We start from the raw sequence: 21433 nt of genomic DNA, 5'->3' as shown, positions 1-21433 counted from the left end.
TGTATATGTGCTGACACAGTGCTGAGTATATCTGTGGTCTCTCTCTCTCTCTCTCTGTGTCTCTATAATATTTCAGTATGGGTGCTGGCACAGTGCTGAGTATATTTGTGGTCTCTCACTCTCTGTGTCTCTATAATATATCAGTATAGGTGCTGGCACAGTGCTGAGTATATCTGTGGTCTCTCTCTCTCTGTGTCTCTATAATATTTCAGTATGGGTGCTGGCACAGTGCTGAGTATATTTGTGGTCTCTCACTCTCTGTGTCTATAATATATCAGTATAGGTGCTGGCACAGTGCTGAGTATATCTGTGGTCTCTCTCTCTCTGTGTCTCTATAATATATCAGTATGGGTGCTGGCACAGTGCTGAGTATATCTGTGGTCTCTCTCTCTCTGCGTCTCTATAATATATCAGTATGGGTGCTGGCACAGTGCTGAGTGTATTTGTGGTCGCTCTCTCTCTCTGCGTCTCTATTATATATCAGTATGGCTGCTGGCACAGTGCTGAGTATATTTGTGGTCACTCTCTCTCACTCTGTGTCTCTATAATATATCAGTATGGGTGCTGGCACAGTGCTGAGTATATTTGTGGTCTCTCTCTCTGTGTCTCTATAATATATCAGTATGGGTACAGCACTGAGTATATTGTGGTGTGTCTCCCTATATATCAGTATGGGTACAGCGCTGAGTATATTGTGGTATGTCTCCCTATATATCAGTATGGGTACAGCGCTGAGTATATTGTGGTATGTCTTCCTATATAACAGTATGGGTACAGCGCTGAGTATATTGTGGTATGTCTCCCTATATATCAGTATGGGTGCAGCGCTGAGTATATTGTGGTGTGTCTCCCTATATATCAGTATGGGTGCAGCGCTGAGTATATTGTGGTATGTCTCCCCATATATCAGTATGGGTACAGCGCTGAGTATATTGTGGTATGTCTTCCTATATATCAGTATGGGTACAGCGCTGAGTATATTGTGGTATGTCTCCCTATATATCAGTATGGGTGCAGCGCTGAGTATATTGTGGTGTGTCTCCCTATATATCAGTATAGGTACAGCGCTGAGTATATTGTGGTGTGTCTCCCTATATATCAGTATGGGTGCAGCGCTGAGTATATTGTGGTGTGTCTCCCTATATATCAGTATAGGTACAGCGCTGAGTATATTGTGGTGTGTCACCCTATATATCAGTATGGGTACAGCGCTGAGTATATTGTGGTATGTCTTCCTATATATCAGTATGGGTACAGCGCTGAGTATATTGTGGTGTGTCTCCCTATATATCAGTATGGGTACAGCGCTGAGTATATTGTGGTATGTCTTCCTATATATCAGTATGGGTACAGCGCTGAGTATATTGTGGTGTGTCTCCCTATATATCAGTATGGGTACAGCGCTGAGTATATTGTGGTGTGTCTTCCTATATATCAGTATGGGTACAGCGCTGAGTATATTGTGGTGTGTCTCCCTATATATCAGTATAGGTACAGCGCTGAGTATATTGTGGTGTGTCTCCCTATATATCAGTATGGGTACAGCGCTGAGCATGCGCACTCTGTATGGACTGTACACCTGTGCGGCTCCAGGTGCTGGTCGCGCATGCGCAGATGGCAGTAGTACGTGGGAATTTTGCAGGGGGCGTGGTCACTGTGGGCGCGTCAGAGGGGGTGGAGCAGGCTTCCCGGTGCGCGCTCCCGGAGTGACAGGTCGTGAGTGCGGGCACGCGGAGGGGTCGGAGCCGCCCCGGAGAGAGCGAGTGACAGAGCCCGGGGACCAAGAGGGACTGACCGGGGAGCAGGACAGTGACAGACTGGGTGAGAGCCGACTGCAGCGGCTTCCGGGATAGCAGGCCTGTACAGTGAGTGAGGGGGAGTTACTGGAGTGCAGGCTGTGAGTGTGAGTTACTGGAGTGCAGGCTGTGAGTGTGAGTTACTGGAGTGCAGGCTGTGAGTGTGTGTCCGGCTCCAACAAGGGGAGAATGGGAGAGAGTGACCGGGAGACTTCTACCGAGTGGGCGAACATTGAATACATGGAGAATGCTTTATAGTGTGAGTAATACTGTGAGTGGTAGTGTGTGAGTGGGACTGACTGGGAGTGAGTGACAGTGTGTGAGTGGGACTGACTGGGAGTGAGTGACTGTGTGAGTGGGAGTGAGTGACAGTGTGTGAGTGAGTGATTGGCAGTGTGTGAGTGGGACTGACTGGGAGTGAGTGACAGTGTGTGAGTGGGACTGACTGGGAGTGAGTGACAGTGTGTGAGTGGGACTGACTGGGAGTGAGTGACAGTGTGTGAGTGGGACTGACTGGGAGTGAGTGGCAGTGTGTGAGTGGGACTGACTGGGAGTGAGTGACAGTGTGTGAGTGGGACTGAGTGTGTGAGTGGGACTGACTGGGTGTGAGTGACATTTTGTGAGTGGGACTGACTGGGAGTGAGTGGAGGTGTGTGAGTGGAACTGACTGGGAGTGAGTGGCAGTGTGTGAGTGGAACTGACTGGGAGTGAGTGGCAGTGTGTGAGTGGAACTGACTGGGAGTGAGTGGCAGTGTGTGAGTGGAACTGACTGGGAGTGAGTGGCAGTGTGTGAGTGGAACTGACTGGGAGTGAGTGGCAGTGTGTGAGTGGAACTGACTGAGAGTGAGTGGCAGTGTGTGAGTGGAACTGACTGAGAGTGAGTGGCAGTGTGTGAGTGACACAGCCTGGAAGTGAGTGGCAGTGTGTAAGTGGAACTGACTGAGAGTGAGTGACAGTGTGTGAGTGACACTGACAGAGCGAGTGGCAGTGTGTGAGTGACACTGACAGAGCGAGTGGCAGTGTGTGAGTGACACTGACAGAGCGAGTGGCAGTGTGTGAGTGACACTGACAGAGCGAGTGGCAGTGTGTGAGTGACACTGACAGCGCGAGTGGCAGTGTGTGAGTGACACTGACAGCGCGAGTGGCAGTGTGTGAGTGACACTGACAGCGCGAGTGGCAGTGTGTGAGTGACACTGACAGCGCGAGTGGCAGTGTGTGAGTGACACTGACAGCCCGAGTGGCAGTGTGTGAGTGACACTGACAGAGCGAGTGGCAGTGTGTGAGTGACACTGACAGAGCGAGTGGCAGTGTGTGAGTGACACTGACCGAGCGAGTGGCAGCGTGTGAGTGACACTGACTGAGCGAGTGGCAGCGTGTGAGTGACACTGACTGAGCGAGTGGCAGCGTGTGAGTGACACTGACTGAGAGAGTGGCAGCGTGTGAGTGACACTGACTGAGAGAGTGACAGCGTGTGAGTGACACTGACTGAGAGTGAGTGGCAGCGTGTGAGTGGCATTCTTTGAGTGACAGTTGTGACACCATGTGTGAGTGAAAGTGACATTGGGAGTGAGTGGCAGTGTGAGAGTTAAAGTAAATGGTACTGCTTGAGAATGAGTGATAGTGTGTTACTAAAATGTGCCACTTGTGGTTCATACTGACTATGAGTGAGTGCCACAGGTGGTACATATTGACTATGAGTGAGTACCACTTGTGGTTCAAACTGATACTGAGTGAGTGCCACTTGTGGTTCATACTAACTGCACTAGGGGACACAATGGGGTATTAACCAAACTGAGAATGCAAAGTGAATTTTAACTTTAACCCCTTAAGGACACATGACATGTGTGACATGTCATGATTCCCTTTTATTCCAGAAGTTTGGTCCTTAAGGGGTTAAACTAAAACCATATCTAACTTAAAGCATTTTCCCAGTTTGACTATTGTTCCCTTGCATTGGAATTCACTTTAATCTCTCACTATAGTGAATACCCCAAATGGTATTTGAGAGTGATTGTTGGTGAGCCTCATTTGTTGAGATAGTGCTTGTAACTGATAACAGTGACTAACAGATTTTCTGCAGAGGGGTATTGGTAAAATGTTTGTAAACAGCTAAGGTAAATAATAACTTGTATCCGTAACATTGTGACAAAGATTAACAGGACAAGACAGTTGGTCAATGACTGTGTCAGGAGAAGGCGACACTTTATGGGGGGTATATAATGGATTTATTGATCTGTAATCGTGGTGTAAAGGAAGTGTGGCAATGAGGCCTATCATCACAGGAAGAGATGTACAGTGAAGTTGGAATTCTGGGAACAGTGGAAACTAAACACTGGAATGTAGCATGGAGTAGTGAATAGTTTTGAAAGGAAGGCAGTGATGGGAGAAATTAAGTCAGTGTAACATTAGGGTCAGTATTGAAGTAGCGAAGTGTCACCATGATCGTTTTGGGGGAAATAGTTTTAACCAAGTTGCTCTCGTGATTCTGTCTGAAACAATGGGTATTCTGCGTAACCATGTCTGTCCTAATCCATGGAGAGTTTGGGATTTCTAATGGTTTACTGATTAATATCGAGTGAACAGTTTCTGCTGAGCTAGACTAATCCAACCCCCGAATGGCAGACAAGTTTGATATACATTAACAACTTGATTACCAGTGGGTAGACCAAAACTCAGACATTCTTTTTCCTGGCATCTAAAGAATTCCGTTTTAAACCAGATTAATGATAGGCGAGATAAACAGGTGTTTAATAACATAATACATTGCTCAGAATGGAACACCACCTTCTATTAACAATTTTGCTGTTGGTGTACCCAGGCCCCATTGCCAGCAAAAGAGTTATTGTTGAATCATATCTTTTGTCTGCTATACTTACAGCTGATGCAAAGGAATTCACCCTCTTGCATATTTCTGGGCTCCCTCCCTGAGTGTTTCAAATTCTTTTTTAGACCTTGCCTTTAAAATCGCCTGTCTGACAGTATCTGGCTTTAGTGCTTATATTTTTTTTCTGAGGGTAACAAGTTTAACCCAACTTTTATGAGAAGCTTTTATGGGGAGCGTGCAACCAATCGTCTGAAACTGTAGACTTTATTCTGTAGCTCAGTTTACATCAGTTACTGTACAAAACAGACAAAGATTTGTCAAATTTAAACGTCAGTTCTACAGATTGATTTGGGCATGTGCAGCAGGGCTGGGATGGTTTGGGCAACATAAGTGGCCACTTGTTAGTTCTGGAAGAAAGTTGGCACTTTTTTCATCACTATACTAAACCTCAAGTAGATGCAAACCCTGTCCCTCCTCCCCCCCTCCCCCCCCCCCCCAAAAAAAGAAAAAACAAAACAATGCATCTTTTGTGAAAAACTGGAGGATAAAAAAAAAAAAAACACCTTGCAAAATCTAGACCATAAATAGGTGGATTTGAAACAAATCTGAAACTTTGCTATTTTAATTTAACATCTGCATGTTGTCAACTAATAGGGTTATTAATTAAAGTGAGAATTGTCAGGAAATAAAAGGAAATTTAAAAAATTCAGCCAAAATAGCTAAATCAAAAATATTTTCCAAATCCGTTTTGTTTTCAGTTTGGCTAGTTTGTCCTTAATTTTTTTAATTCGCTGGCACTTTGAATTCACTTTAGTGAATAACTTTGTAACTTTTTAGTAAATAAAGCCCTATATGTGCAAAAAAGCAAAGGCTGGACCAGAGATAAAATATGAGTTTTGTACAGTTCATTCTCGGAATGTTTGTGGGTGTCCCTCCTAATAATGTGGAGGTGGTTACATAGAAAGAAATGACATTTCAGTAGAATGTAGGTCTGGGTCCCTATAGTGTCCCTGTAATGATAGGCAAGTCAGATAAGTAAAGACTTACTTTTTTATTGATTTGGTTTTTTTTACTTTGTTTTGCTAAGAAAAAGACAAAGAAACAAGTGCTGACTAGTAAATACATGTGTAAGGACACTAAACACCGGTGCAAGATCCCTTTGACATTTACTGTCTCATGGGATATTTCTCAGGGACTTGTTGCATGTACAAAAGTACGACAGTGACGTGAGCAGCGACAAGTATGTGTGCCAGGACAGACTGCAAGAAAGATTTGCTCTAGGCAGCTTCAAGGCAAAACAAAAATGACTGACTGGCATATTCAGGTGATCTTCGGTGATCACTTTGGTAGTCCATTGTGTATTTCACATGTAACTATATAAAACACAAGTCTCCTCTGCTTAAAGTAACAAAAAGCAAAATAATGGTACAGTATATGTGTACACATCTACTCATGCTATATGAAATCTAGATGACAGTCTTTTGGTTGCTGTCTTTTAAGTATGTAGGAAGAAACACTTGCTATCGAGTGGTGTAATAGGATTGCTTGTGGACAGCAAACAAGGAAATGCATTGGGAATAACTCCTTGTTTCTGATAAGTATCTAGCAAGATCTTTCGAGTGTGGACGAAAACATTTATTATCTATTTTGAAGTACACCTTAATGCCTATGCTTTTTTCTCTAATAATTCGGTTTTTCTATTGTATAGGTGATTTGTCATTCACTCAGTCTGCATCCCAAGTTCTTCCTGATGACAGAGCCGATATTTTCATCTGTGCAAAATCTCGCTGAGATTACTTAATATTCATTCTGACGAAGACCATTTGGAATCTAAAGAATACTGAAATGATCTTGCATGTAATTTCAAATATGGAATAACTTTTTTTTTTTTTGTCGTCGACTCTATGTTGATTCTAAAAGAAGGCCAACCTTGCTCAGTGTTTCACAGTCCTGTTAGGCGGGTTTTTTTTTAACTGGTTTGATCTGCTGAGAACCCGTCTTTCTGGCTGTAGATTTTTGTGTTCGGGTCAATGGCCCTCAGTAGACCTATGGAAACAATAATATGATTGGCTGAAGATGAACTGTTGACTGACGTACGTTCTGAAGTATCTCTCTGCAGGCTTGTAGAGAGCAGCCATGGCGTCTCGGGAGAGACTGTATGAATTGTGGATGTTGTATTGCAGTAAGGTAAGGATGTGTACTGTTGAAACTTTAATATGCACATAGGCAAATTTCCATCTATTATTGTTGAGAAGACCTGACCGAAGTTATTAAGTTTAGGGAAGAATGTAAAAAACGGAAGTTTAACTAGCTATGTGGTTTTAAGGAAGAGGAAAAAAAAGTGTAATGGCTTTTAATCATCCAATCTTTAACTTTCAACTGTTGCATGATTATATTTGGCAGAATTTTATTTTTTTATTATTATTTTTTGCTTGGAAGACATATTATCCTCTTAAACATAATCAGGTACTGCAACACTGGTTGGTATATGTGTTTTTTCATACCATGCTGCTTTGAGCAGTAAGTATTGCAGTCAGCATGTTAATGTTCCATCTTGAGATTAGTGTGCAACCCACAGGTATTGGGCTACTGTAATATAGGGGTGGGCTAAACATGATGTGGCCATGTGGTGTAACTGTATCCCCATATTTGTTTACTAAGATAGGTGCCTTTAAGTAGCCTGGTAAAATTAAAAACTTTAATTTTTTGTGTGTGTGCTGTTCCCTAATCTGTATTTTGTGTATACTTTGGTCTTTATTGCAGCACCACTATTTAGAAATGCATGTTCCAGTGGTGCCCCCAATTCCCCTCTTTTCCCTGATATGAACAGAAAAGTGTGCAGTGATCGCTTTAACTTGTTGTTTGGAAATTAAAGAGGAACTTTCACTTCTCTGACATAGACAATTCCTCATTCCCACACCCAAGTGAGCACTAATGAAATGTTTACTTAGGTGTGGAGTGGTGGTAAATAGCTGGCTTTTGGGTTCCGGTGCAGACACTTTCAAATGATGACCCAGACAAAGTGCTGTACTTCTGGAAATCCTGTTAAAGTGCCCATGTGACATGCATTTATCATGAATTTGCTGTGCGAGGTCACAAGAAAAGCAAACCTACAGGGCTACTTACTAAAGTGAGAATTATGAATAAATTCAAAGTAAATTTTCAAATTAAAAGGAACACTATAGTGTTATGAATACATATTTTTATTCCTAATTCTATAATGTCCATAACTTATGAGTCTCTCCTGCCATAGTGTGATTAAAGGTTAAAAACCCTATTTTCCCACAACACTGGCTAGGTCTCTTCCTCCCGTGATAGTGGAACCTAATGCACAGCCTGGTGCGCGCTGCATGTGCATTAAGGCTTCCCCATTATGAAAGCATTAAATGAATCCTTTTCTATCGGGAACTTGAAGACCTTAGACATTCTTATGTAAAGCATGTGGACGTCCAACGTTGTATAGCCGAGTAAAACTCAGTTGGAAATCATGAAGTGCCTCTAGTGGCTGTCTGGAAGACAGCTACTAGAAGTAGAGTTAAACCTGCCAATTGTGCAGGGTTAAAGAGACAGAGGCACTGGATTTTTGGAGCCCCTTACACAGCTCAAGGTCTGGGCCCCTCCGGTGTCCACCTTCAAGGATGCAGTGTGTGTGTGTGTAAATATGTGGGATAGAAACTGCATTCTATACACAAAAAGCTTTTATTTATTTTATTTTATTTTTAAACGTAAAACATTTAAAAAAAAAAAAAAAAAAGAATTCTTATGCTACCTCCGGTCTTTTACCTGCGACCAGGGGGGTGATGTTACACTCCCTGGTGGTCCTGTGGCATTGTGCAGGTTTCCAGCTGCTGTTTAGTGAATTGGGGGCCCACAAAAACAATCTTCAACTTCTGGCAGGTCCTCTCCATCTTTGGCAAACCTGTCGTGTGCTGCATGGAGTGTTGCCCTGGTAACCCACAGCAGCGCTCTGACAGCCAGGCTTCCGAAAGTTGGAAAGAGGAAGGTGGCGTTTGGTGGGCCCCTTCTTCACTATACATGCACCTGGGGACGTGCAGGGGCATATATGTGCACATTGGGAATGTATTGGCTGTACTCTCTTGTTGGCGGCCCTGACGGCACCCAGACCACTTCATTAAGATGAAGTGGTCTGGGTGCATATTGTGTCCATTTAAAGCAAAATATAACTAATATGGGAGCAAAGCTGACTCCATTTTGACTATTATTTACCCTTACAATTCTTCCTTAAGCGTATAATCCTAATAGCTAATTTTTTATTTCTGTGTAAAATCATTTTGGGTGTAAGGAATTTTGCACAATCCTAAAGGATTATCTGCACGTGATGGTTCCAGTTTAAATGAAGACCGAGGACAATTTCCCAGGCCAGATATTTAATTTGTGGTTAACGGGAAAGCTATTATTTTAAATTGCAGATTTCCAATGCGTGCAGAAAGTGCATTTGTAGCTTAATGCACATAAAAGGTTAAATGTTTCTACAGCAACACCACTAGGATTAAGTACAGTCTATAACCCACTGCTGGGTTTCTGGTATGTAAAAACAAGGCCTTAATCAAAGCGCTGATGTTTTCATAGCTTTCACACACTGTATATATTACATGCTTCGTTTTTTGCCTTTTGAATCTGCTGATTAAGTATTACGTGTATATGTTTTGGTGTTGGGATTTACCAACACATTTCTTTTTTTCAGTACTGTGTAATTTTAATGTGACAGAATTTCCCTGTGTTGTCAATGAAATTGGCAAATTGTTGAAAACATTGTTTTTCTTATAGTTGGATCCTCATACAAAGTGCTAAAATTGATTTAATTGGCAGAATTAAACTGAAGCTTCCAGTTTAGCTACTCGCTAATGAAAGTTGTCGCAATAGATGTTGTCCTTTAGAGTTGCATGATTTTTTTTTTTTTTTTTTGTTACCTTAATTTCAGAATAAGCTGAATGGCAGTGAGAAGTATAGAACATGTTATACTGTATCATTCTTTACATTAAAGTGAATTGTTTCCATATTAGGAACATGGATTCCTGATTAGTTTGAGTTTCAGGAAGTGCTTATTTAATGTGGTCATGTGCTTTTTTGTTTGTTTTAGTTAATGACCTGTATGCATAATCCACATACAGTCTAATTTTACATGAGTAGAGCAAACATTAGGATCCAGGACAGCTGGTTGTTGTGTATTTTTGTATTTTTGTATTTTTTTTTTTTTTAGAACGTCCAGCTATAGTTTCAGGCATACATCTGTTATGGCTCAATAGACGTCTATGGGTTGTGCGTTTGTAAGCCCATGGTCTGTTCAGGTATCAGACATGTAAAGTGTTCAGTGTCTAGCAGTGATTGCCCTTTATCTTTTTTCTGTCTGTTATAGTTCATGTATTCCTTATTTATTTATTTATTTGTTGTTGTTTTTTGGTTATTTGTTATATCATCTGTCATGTCTATCCACAATGGAAGCAGGTATTTCATGCTAAGTGCTGTGCATCCAATATTAGAACCATTAGCCACATTCGCAGTCATCGGAGTGATGATACTGAATATGGAGCCGTTTGAAAATTAAAGGATCTGAAGGAGAAAGAGCCTCTAGTGCATGGGTAGTCAACCTTTTAATACCTACCGCCCACTTTTGCATCTTTGTTGATGGCAACATTTCCTTACCGCACACCAGTAATTTTATAGCGCAAGTGTGATATTTATTTATTTTGAAAGGAGGGTTTAAAAAAAATTAAATTAAATGTATCTTTCTTTTTCCTTTTTTCTTTCTATTTTCTATTCTACATTTTTTCTGTGTGTGTTTGTGTGTGCGCGTGAGGTTTGCTGTGTGAGGGTGGCAGTGTGTGTGTGTGTGTGTGTGTGAAGGGTGCATAGGGTCTATGCTGTGTGTAGGTGGGTGAGATGTAAAAATCTGTCTTAATGTCTCCCTCTGCCTTCTTACCTTTTACAAGGAGGGAGGAGATGAAAGGAGGTCCTCTGTTGGCCTTGGTCCGCGGCCATCAAGGCCCACTGGGCGTTTTCTGCAGAACCCTCCACTGCCCACCTGAAATCCCAAACCGCCCACTAGTGGGCGGTAGGGACCAGGTTGACCACCATGCTCTAGTCTAGTGGATGTCTATCTGAATATGTAAATATGTCTTGCATTGTAGCAGAAGTGATAGTAAAATGTAGTGGTTAGGGTGCTCATAGAGTTCCTTAAACTAGTGTTTTAAACTATCAAATTGGAGATGAGCTACATTGTGTTGCAGACTGCAGCTCTTATTTTCAACAGTCACATTTTTAAGCATTTCCCCCAGGTCGTTCACCTCATACACAACAGCTGCATGACACAAATATCACCTTGTGTTCTGTATAAACACAGACAAGCTTAAAGGAGCATCCAAGCACTGTTACCACTACAGTGCACTGGGAAGGCTAATGCAATAAAGATCTGATTAGTCCAGCAAGACAGTGCCCCATTGCTCCACTTCTCCAGGCTGTAGGGCGGTAACGAGAACCAACACCAAATATTCCACTCCTCCAAGAGAACTTCTTACAGCAGAGATCCTCCCAAGGTTGTAAACAGTGCTCAGGGTCAACAACCATCTAGGTTCTCGGCCCAGAAGGAGTAAAATGGGCCGCAACACCACCTGCTGAAGTTGTGGTTGGGGGCTACGTTGATATATGCATTGCCAGAAATGCTCACAAATGGCAGCAAATGCTAAGCTGAATGTTGTTTCCTGGCTCTGCAACATGCCCTCAACTGTTGTTCTTGAGGAGGCCTTTTTAGAGGGCAATGTGCTCAAGCCAGAATATAGACCAGCATAAAACAGAGCTTCCTTGGTGGGGATCGGGATAACTCTCACCGGTCCAGGCAAGGGGGATATGGCACTAGCAGGGTGCCACAGCAAGAAGATTGTCAACCTCTCTCATCCACAAGCCCACCAGCTGGACTAGACGGTAATTGCACAGGTTTCGATCCCTGCACAAATGGTTGCCGTTTTGGACAAATCCTCACTTGAAGACACCAGACACTTTTGCAATGTGGCCCCTTCAGGCAGAGGACATAATTTTTGTCAGTGTAGTAGTGTACATAAATTCCAGAATTAGTAAAAGAGCTGAGGAGCTACCAGCTTCCATGAAGTGCATCCACCTGACATGGCAGTCAGCCTTCCCCCCCACCCCTTTGTATTTTTAAAAAAAAAAATATTTTGTTTTCTATTCACTATTTTATTTTCCAACTTTCACCTAGCTGAAGTTACAGTCAAAATGGCAATTTATAGTCTTTCTTTTTACAATGCATTACCTAAAGTATATTCTCTATAAATCAAAGGCTGAAAATCATAATGCTGGTGCCTAACTATTTAAATATTTTCTATGGGATTGTTTAGATTTACCCCTACGAGTTGAATTAGGTTAAATAACTCTGTCTGGCTCCAAAACTCTGTAAAGTTTTGTCATCTCCTACGATAAACCGCTTCTTTTTCTGCTTGTGTCTGTTAACATCTGGTCTCTGATGTGTATATATTGTGGCATTATAACCACTATAATGACCTTTATTATTTAATTGTTGTTCCATCATCATCTGGGAGCCGGCTTCTCTGGTTTTAATGCTTTGATATTACAATAATAATCTCTAAATGGTATGCAGCTGTATGTGGCCTTTTTAACAAAAATGCTTCCTTCTACCGCATTCTAATTATTTCAATACAGCAAATTTGCATGTCCACCTACAACAAAATCTTGCAGGACCTCCTCACTTTTGAACAGATGAATCAGGCACTGAAGATATCCATGTACTTAAAGGACCACTATAGTGCCAGGAAAAAATACCTGTTTTCCTGGCACTATAGGGTCTCTAGGTCCCCCTCACCCTCTGGGCCCCCCTCCCGCCAGGCTCTAGGGGGTGGAAGGGGTTAAATCTTACCTGTTTTCCCCCGCCGGGCTCCCTCGGCGCGGGGAACTCTCCTCCTCCTTTTCGCTGTCATTGCCTGAATGCGCATGCGCAGCAAGAGCCGCGCCGGCATTCAGCCAGTCCATAGGAAAGCATTCTCAATGCTTTCCTATGGACACTGGCGTCTTCTCACTGTGAAAATCACAGTGAGAAGCGCGGAAGCGTCTCTAGCGGCTGTCAATGAGACAGCAACTAGAGGCTGGATTAACCCATATGTAAACATAGCAGTTTCTCCGAAACTGCTATGTTTACAGTAGAAAGGGTTAAACCTAGATGGACCTGGCACCCAGACCACTTCATTAAGCTGAAGTGGTCTGGGTGCCTATAGTGGTCCTTAAAAGGAATTGTATTCCTAATGCCTTAGTGTTCCTGTCCCTAGCTATAGAGGTTCACCCATCTCCCCCTCCCTTCCTGATTTATTTTTAATCATAGATTTATTTTAACCGTGACAAGTCATTTTGTTGTTATCATTGGTTAGCTCCATAGTTGAGATTAAATCTTTAATAAATGCTAATATACTCCTTCTATTGTATATGAGAATTTGGAATAACACAAGAGTTTAGTGCAAAACCAGTTAGTCAAGAAGTTCATTGCCTGTCCTGTGCATGACCTACTTTAAATACTGAATACTGATAGATGTAGTTATTTACCTGCAAATGCCTTGTGTTGTTGTGGAAGAAGATATTGATCGTTTATGTTATTGTAAATCCCAAGTTTTCATGAGGCATGTAAAAGTGTTTCCTTATACTATGAAAGTCACCTGTCCATATGTTTTAGCATAATGTATTGGTGATTTAATTCTGACACTGCAGATATCTGTACCATTTTCTTTCTTTCTATTTTCCGTTTGATTTATTTTTACATATAATATCTGACGTGTGGACAATTTTTGACACAATTTTAATATGTATAATGTGTTACTCCGAGCATCATAACCACCACAGCTTGAAATGGTTATGATGTTGGGTGTACCCTGGTGTCATTCCACGTTATTTGGGGCAGACCGTTTGGCTACAATTTGCCTCTTACCTGGGTATTGCAGGTTGTCAAGACTTCCACAATGGTGGCTTAACTGCACCCGGCAAAAAAATTAAATTGGTTAAAAAAAAAAAAAGATTGGAGAGGGGAAGACTATAATAAGAGAATAGGCATGGAAGAGATTAAATATTTTTTTGTTTTAATACCACCAAGTTGCGAGGTGGGACTTCCATGGATCTGATTTGTACTAGCACATCTCGCAGATCGTCAATCGGCTTAAGATCTGAGGAATTTGGAGATCAAGGCCTTCAACTCTTTGGCATGTTCATCAAACCATTCCTGAAACCATTTTGCAGTGTGGCAGGGTGCATTATATACACAAATAAGTAATAAAGTCCCTTTAAAAGAGACTTAGAAGTAGGAAAATCCCTAAATATTAGCCGCATTTAATTAAAAAGTTATACATCTGTGCTACAAAGTGACAAGTACAAATTCGAATTTACACGAAAAAGCCCTATATTAAAATACATTGTATTCACAGTATATCAAAAGGTAAAAGAAAGTACTAAACAGTAATACCACTTTTACACTGCCAGGGCTACTAGCAGTGGGGAAATTCATTTTATTAAATCCTTGGATAGGTACAAAGTGGAAAATCTACTAAATGTCTACCATTAGTCTAGGGAATATCAACAGATTACTAAATAAAATGGAAAAATTTTATCAAAAAGTGTCCAAGGCGGGGCCTGACCACAGAGGTGAGCGGACGTTCATCTCAGCAGCTCCTGCTGAACGCGGCATTTAAAGCTGACTTTCACTATCAAAACGGCACTCAATCGAGATTAAAAGACCACCAAATGAGAGAGGGGAAAAAGGTGAACAGAATGACACCTTTCAAGCGACGCATCGAGCAATGCTCACCGCAACGATCGTGAGGCCTACAAACATGGCTGGCGCAGGGGTATCTGGAAGTAAGTCCTTGTCCCCCCCCCCCCCCCCCCCCCGTCCCCCCTCCCCTGGAATGGTGGGTGGGGCGGATCATCCCGGTCTACCCCTACATGATCCCCCGGCAAAGCGGTGAGACATTGAAAGCCAACCATCACTGTGGTTACCAAAATAGCGGATGCTCACTAGACCGCCGACCCACACAACGCATGGCGCAAAACGGAGCTTCTACTGCACAGCATCTTTACTGCCTTCTGGGTGAAACTGGAAGCCTGCATGAGACCCCCAACGCCTGAGAAACCACCCAAAACCTTTCCACGGAGCACACCACAAGTGGCTAGGCTGGGAGACGCAGTAGCCCCCTCCGCACTCACTACCATGAGCGGCCGACACCAACAGAGGTCCCTCTCGGGCCAGGCCCAGGCGACCTCCAAGAGAGCAATGGTAAACTGAGACAAATTCCTGGAATCGCGGGGGTGCCTATGAGACAACCCACAAGACAACCTCGTCAAAGGGGTAAAACCAGCTCGAACTGGCAGGTGCAAAAGCGAGACGTGAGACCCAAGAAAACGACAGTTTCAGGAGGGCCCTTGCGGAGCCGCAACAACTCCTGGCACAGATGGATCAGCCCGGAAGGAACCTGCAGACCACATGGGCCACAGCTACTTAAGAGAAGAACCCTTTGACACCACTCAACCCTGTAGAAGTCGTCCACTCAACACAAGCTGTGGAATCCCTATAAAAGGCCCAGTGAACAAGCCTTGCCCGCAACCACACGATGGAGTAGTGGGACCGGAGTGGGGGACAGCCATCTTATCTGGGACTGTTGGGGTAATATGGAGCAGGACTCTTGTAATTTCTCTCACAAGGCCACTAGGCATGCAGAGGAGGGCATAGGTTGAACAGTGCATTAACAATAGATGGTACAGCACTGGCAGAGATGTGGCTTACCAACCTATATATAGTATACTTGCATGCCCAGGGATATTCATCCACCCTCTATTAAGCAAAGTTAGATGATAGTAATCAACCGTAGGAAAGCAGTTACCTAGCCTGTGTAACTCATGACTAGTTATATATATTTTTTCTTGTTTTGATTTTTGTTTTCTCTCTTTAACACGAAAAAAAAAAGCAACCTTAGTTAAGCTTGTGACCCTATAATTTTACAAAAGTCGGTATGATAACCCGAAACAGTATTTTGTCTGCCTTCTCTTATAACTAACACGTTGATCTAATCTTTGATGAATCTACATAATAATATATAAAAAGTGCAATGTTCTGATATGCCAAACACATGCCTTTAAATGTTGACCTAAAAGCTGGCAATAGCTGTTGTGGCATTGTTTGCTTCTTTGTATCTCTTTCGTGCACAATAAAATAAAGAATTAAAAAAAATTGTCCAAGGTATTAGAAATCTTAAGAATAATTCTCCAATGTATTATAAATCACTATAGTCTTTCGACACAATTGAAACAAAGTACCCACTAAGTAAGAAGCTGCATAGGTAGCAATCCCATGTATACTTAAACTAAATAGGGAAAGATATTCTAGAAGTGAGAGAGGTAACCCATCCTGATGAATAGATCATTATATGCGTAAAGAATATAGCAAAAGGAACTCCACATAGACTTCCTACAAAGGAGGGGGAGAGGGAACAGGGTAAAAATACATCTGAGGAAGAAACTAGTCATATCATTCACATTCATATGCTGGATCATTGACAGTGCACACACAAAGGCATTCCCAATAGTTTATTTTTTTTTTGCACAGACCCTGCATAAATTATATATTTTTTCTTATATATTTAAAAAAGTGAATTACGACATTAACAGTCACACTTGGATCATCCCGTATGATTGCATCTGTGATTGATTGTTTTATGTAAAAAGTGGTGTTTATTTTTTTTATTTAATTTCCAATTATGAGTGTATGGACACTGGGGATGTCAATTTTAAGTTCCGTACAGGATGTGTAAGGGTCTAAAACCAGCCCTAAATATATTCACCTTCAAGCCTCTTCCTGCGTGGGATACTGGGGTGGGGGGTATGGAATAATAGTGTCCAAACCTCTCAACCTCTGTGAGTGATAGATACAAATGTTAGGTCACATCTGTGATTTCTTTGAAGTAGCAGTCTTTTATTTAGGAGTATAGAAAGTGAACAACATTTGGGCACCTACCCGTGCCTTTGTCAAGTGTGCACTTCCTCTTTATCTGAAAAGTCATTCTAAGTGAAAGACAGACATAGAAACCCTGTATCAATGTGTGGTATAGTGATGACATGGCTCCTTTTAATAAAAAAAATAAATATGTATATTTTTATGATAGTGACTTTCCTCACTAACAATAACTTAAAGGGACACTCCAATGCCCAAAAATTATTTGTTAATAAAATGTTTAGTAGATTTAGCCCATTGCAAAAATGCATGCACTTAATTGATGGCTCCGGTCCTGGCAATATTCGCTTAATGTGGAGATTGTTGCAACAAAACTATATACTCCAGTCTCTCTAAACAATGACATATCAGACAGTCCGTTTCCTGCGACTCTCCCAAGGTGCTGTTCACTGCGAAAGGATTAACTTTGCTGTTATGTGTACAAAGATTGTCTGATTGTTTTTGCAGTTTAGCAGCTATGCCATCGTCTCTGCTTCTATTTCCTGTGACTCAGAAAGCTGGAAAACTTGCTGTCTCTGGCTAGCAAAGTGAATTCCATGCTGAAAATAGAGCACAACACAGAAAACCATAGAGATACAGCCCAGCAGGCATCATGTGTTCTTTGTAGGACCCTCACCATAGAGAGATAAGTAGCATAGCATTTTTTAACACCATTGCTTTTTAGTAATCCTCTTATTATAGTAAAAATGTATTCCTGTTTCTTTTCTTAGCAGCGGTTACATATGATGCATATATAACCACATCTTACCTTTCGTTAGGGGCATTTATGGATAATACCATGCTGAATGCATTCTTATACATAATTCTGCTTGACGATTTAGCGTCAATATATTCCGCAGAGCTCTACAATGCGGTAAAATAAAAAAGATTACTGTTAAGATGAAAAGAAACAAGATCTATGAGCTTTGTTTAAAACAAGCTTACAATCTAGAGAATGTGACTTGTAAGTGAACCAAAGGTGAAAAGCAACGTGTCCTGAAGGGTAGAGAGATCGCCAGGTGTGATGTCTACATCTGATTAAACATATGTAAAGAAAATGATAAAAATATGTGGGATAGCAGAGCGGAGAGATGAACTTTAAAGCCACAAGTTATATGGTAGGAGAGATGGGGGCGAAAAGGTGTAGAGCAAGGGATAACCCTATGTTTTTCTAAAGAGTGTTTAGGGACTTTTTAAAGGAATTGAGACTATGGGAAAGACTTTGCATGTTTTATTTTATTTTTTGTTTTGTTTTTTTTTTAAAGTGAGAATTCAAAGTTAATTTAATATTTAAGGACTAAGGAGTTGAACTGAAAGCATAGCTGAAAGTTAATTTCTGTAGCAAATGTATGGTCCCCCCACCACTTGACAAATGATCTTCTGTCCGCACATCAGCAGTCATCCCTGAGCGCTCATGAGCTGTTGGCTCAAAAGGTTTTGTTAGAAAACATTACAATTTGAAATGTCATACATCCAAGAAAAAAAATAAGGGAGACTATAAAGCCCCAAGAGCCCTGTTAACTGCTTGGTCACAGAACTGTGCTTTGTAACGCAGATGATTAGCATAGCAAATACCAGTAATTCTGTTCAATTATATGGTTTATCCAGAATTTGCATACTACACAATATAAGGGAAGCTGATAAATGTAGTAGGTATTGCAGACAAAGGCTTATGCTAATTAGTTTTTGTTTTTGTTTTTTTAGAGATGACTCTAAATGACAAAGAAAAGACAGTTACAATTAGTAGTGCATTGTTTCTGCAGAAACACAAATTTGTTGTGAATTGACAATCTTCTGAATGCATATTAAATGGAGACATAATGCTGTAACAAAAAAATTCTTATAGTGTATTAGGTCGGTGTACATGCAGTAGCTTTAGCCGCTTTTTGGTGTCTAAGCAGGCTAAATATCAGGAATGTGGAGTTTACGTAACTGTAAGCTGTTGTTTTCCATTTAATAATTGGAAGCTAGCGAGCCAACGCCAAAATCTAGACGTTGGCAGATCCTTAAAGGCATACTACATCTGTCTAATTTATCATATACTTATATTAAGTTCTAATTATCCTGGGCAGGTCCAGGCCCATTTAACAGATTGTATACGTTTTGGGATATATGCCGGAGGATACATGCTCAGACTCTCCCATCTAGACACTAAAGGGGAGGAAGCATTTAGGATTGTATCTGGTCTGGCTCTCCCTAGTTTAAATTAACCAGATGTATCCCTTCCCTGTGATTTCAGACATTCTATTTCAGCTGTGTGGCATAAGTGATCTTTATTTAGGAAAGCATGTGGCAAACTACGGTTTTAAGTGAAGTGGAAATGACATAATCATTTTGCTACTAAGTTGCACGCGTGGCAGAGCATTCCAAAAGAATGTTGCTGGGTTTCTGGAGTCCCACAATTAGTGAAGAGAATGATAGCTCACACAAACCCAGACTTGATTAAGAATCACCCTAGCACTGGCATTGTGGCATATCCAATGCTGAGCTACAGTACATATAGGAGGCAAGTACGGTATGCTATATGGGAGCAAATCACTTGGTACTCGGAATTGTTTGTATTTTTAAACTAGTTTTAAATACACAGCAACTTCCTCCACAAGATGGAATTTTTTTTATGAAATAAAAAATGTCAACAAGCATTACTGTCGGGCATGTTTAGGGGGAAATATAGTAGATGCAATAATTATAGCTTATACTTATAGTGCTCTATGTAGGTCATAAAATAAGAACTATGTAGGTTCTTCTCTTACTTACATCTAATTTGACCTCCCACTATCTGCTGTAATTTCTACTGTTTATATGTCACTTTATCACTACATCTAAGGTGTATAGTTAGGTTGGCGCTGTAGAATTCTTATCTAGCATTCCTTCCGAGTATTGTATTTTTACGGTTTGTGTAAATTTAACATGGCTTTAAAGCGTTTAGATTGTAAACTAAAGTTGTTTGTCACCAAACACTCTCTTTGACATACGCCTTGATCATTTATCCACTTCATAAGTGTGTAAGGCAAACTGGTATGTGCTAAAAGGGACACTTGGAGGAGGAAAAGTTAATGTTATGTACAGAAAAGTGTAAGGGAGGTGGGCAGTGAATGCAGGATTTTGGAGTAAACGACTGTCCTTTCTTTACCACCTGTTCATTTGTGTATTATTAATGCAGCAAAGCGAAATCTGAAATGTATGAGGATGCATTTGTAGAAATATGCCATGTAGTAATGGAATCTTAAATCACACCCAAAAATGCATTTGACTTGTTATGTAATTGTGCTAAATATGCAATATCTCTGTTGAGATTGTCATCATTGGCTTTAATGTGCATGAATTGTTTGCATTACTCTCAATACCCTATAATGACAAAGCAGAAACCATGTTTTTGACACCATGGCACGTCTATTAAACAGATCTTCTCAAGTTCTGTCTGGTTGGATGTGGGCTGTCAGTGGAGATCCATTTTCTGGTCTCTCCAGAAATGTTCGATTGGATTCTAGTCCGGGCTCTGGTTGGGCCACCCCAGGACATTGACAGACTTGGCCCTAAGCCACACTTGCATTGTCCTGGCTGTGTGCTTAGGGTCATTGTCTGTGGGAAGGTGAACCTTTGGCCCATTCTGAGATCCTGAACACTCTGGACCAGGTTATCAATAAAGATTTCTCTGTATTTTCCTGCATTCAGCTTTTTCCTAAATCTTGACCTGTAAAAACAGAATATAATATATAGTTCACAACATAAATAATATATATGTTGTGAATGTAAGCTTTACTGCAAATACCCACAGATGCTTATATATAAAATACAACAATCAAACCGATAACCACAATAAAATCACCATAAAGCACCTTGCATATTCCCACAATACACTCACAGTAAGCTTAAAAAGTTCACTTAAACAAATAAAAAATAAAAAAAACAACCATAGTAAGTGCTGGTGAAAGATAAAACTGGCAATATTAAAAAATTAATAATATTACAAAATTAACACATAAAAACCCCAGTGAGTCATTCCACATGGTAAAATGTGGCTAAAAATTTACTCTGGTAAAGGTGCTTGGGCTGTGTACAAGATAAATCATGCAGGTGCAATTAGTGGCAAATTTACGCAAATCTTGAAATAATTAAAATTTTGCAACAGTTTCCACCTTTTCAATTGGCATGTGAGAAACCTAAAACTATTAAACAAACAAAAAAATAGCATAATACGGTGTCTTAAAACTTTCTAATAAATTCAAAAGCTCTTACATAGACGTTGGTGGGACCATCACAGGTTTTAAACCCACTTACAGTGCCTGGGTACAAATTTGCCATTCCAAATGAGCACATCCCCCCTCCAATTCCCTGTACCTTTTAGTTAAGGGTTGGTGTGTTCATGGAGTTCATCGCTTTCTGGCGTATCTGTAATACGCTTGAAGATTGTTCCTTTGGGCCCACGAACAAATGTCAGAGTTTCAATTGCTATTCAGTTAAAATTTGCAATTTTCCTTTTTAAAATGTTTTTTTTTTTTTTTTGTGACTGTCTCTTAGGAATCTCTGCTTTTTGCAGAAAAAGTAAAAGGGATGAATTACACATTAATTGGTATATGGTTAGTTATGAACGCAACATTGAAGCATTTATTTAGAATTTGTGTGTGTTGCAATACAATGCCAAAGTAACAGTTCTTGTGTTATCATCTTAAAGCGGCACTGTCATGCCGAATCCCGTTTTTTTTTTTTTTAACCCCCCTCCCGCCTCCACTACATCCAGTCGACCCCCTAGTCACCCCCAAATGCCCCTAAGCCCCCCACATTACCTCTTTTTTATTCTTT

The 21433-nt window shown here is 41.0% G+C and overlaps 1 protein-coding gene across 2 annotated transcripts in view; it reads left to right on the top strand.

Moving 5' to 3' along the window:
• The first annotated feature begins 1717 nt into the window (after positions 1-1717).
• The window catches only part of NBEAL1 (neurobeachin like 1), a 126891-nt gene continuing 107175 nt past the window's right edge, over positions 1718-21433 (top strand). For both annotated transcript variants that reach the window (XM_063429833.1, XM_063429832.1), the window contains exons 1-2: positions 1718-1821; positions 6329-6807. In XM_063429833.1, the coding sequence (XP_063285903.1) occupies positions 6757-6807 (51 nt within the window). In that variant the 5' untranslated portion in view covers positions 1718-1821; positions 6329-6756. The remainder of the gene's footprint in view (positions 1822-6328; positions 6808-21433) is intronic.

This window comes from Pelobates fuscus, chromosome 8 (genome assembly GCF_036172605.1).
Source record: "Pelobates fuscus isolate aPelFus1 chromosome 8, aPelFus1.pri, whole genome shotgun sequence".
Lineage (NCBI taxonomy): Eukaryota > Metazoa > Chordata > Amphibia > Anura > Pelobatidae > Pelobates > Pelobates fuscus.
Note: the sequence above shows the minus strand (reverse complement) of the source record. Positions and strands in the feature narration are given on the sequence as shown.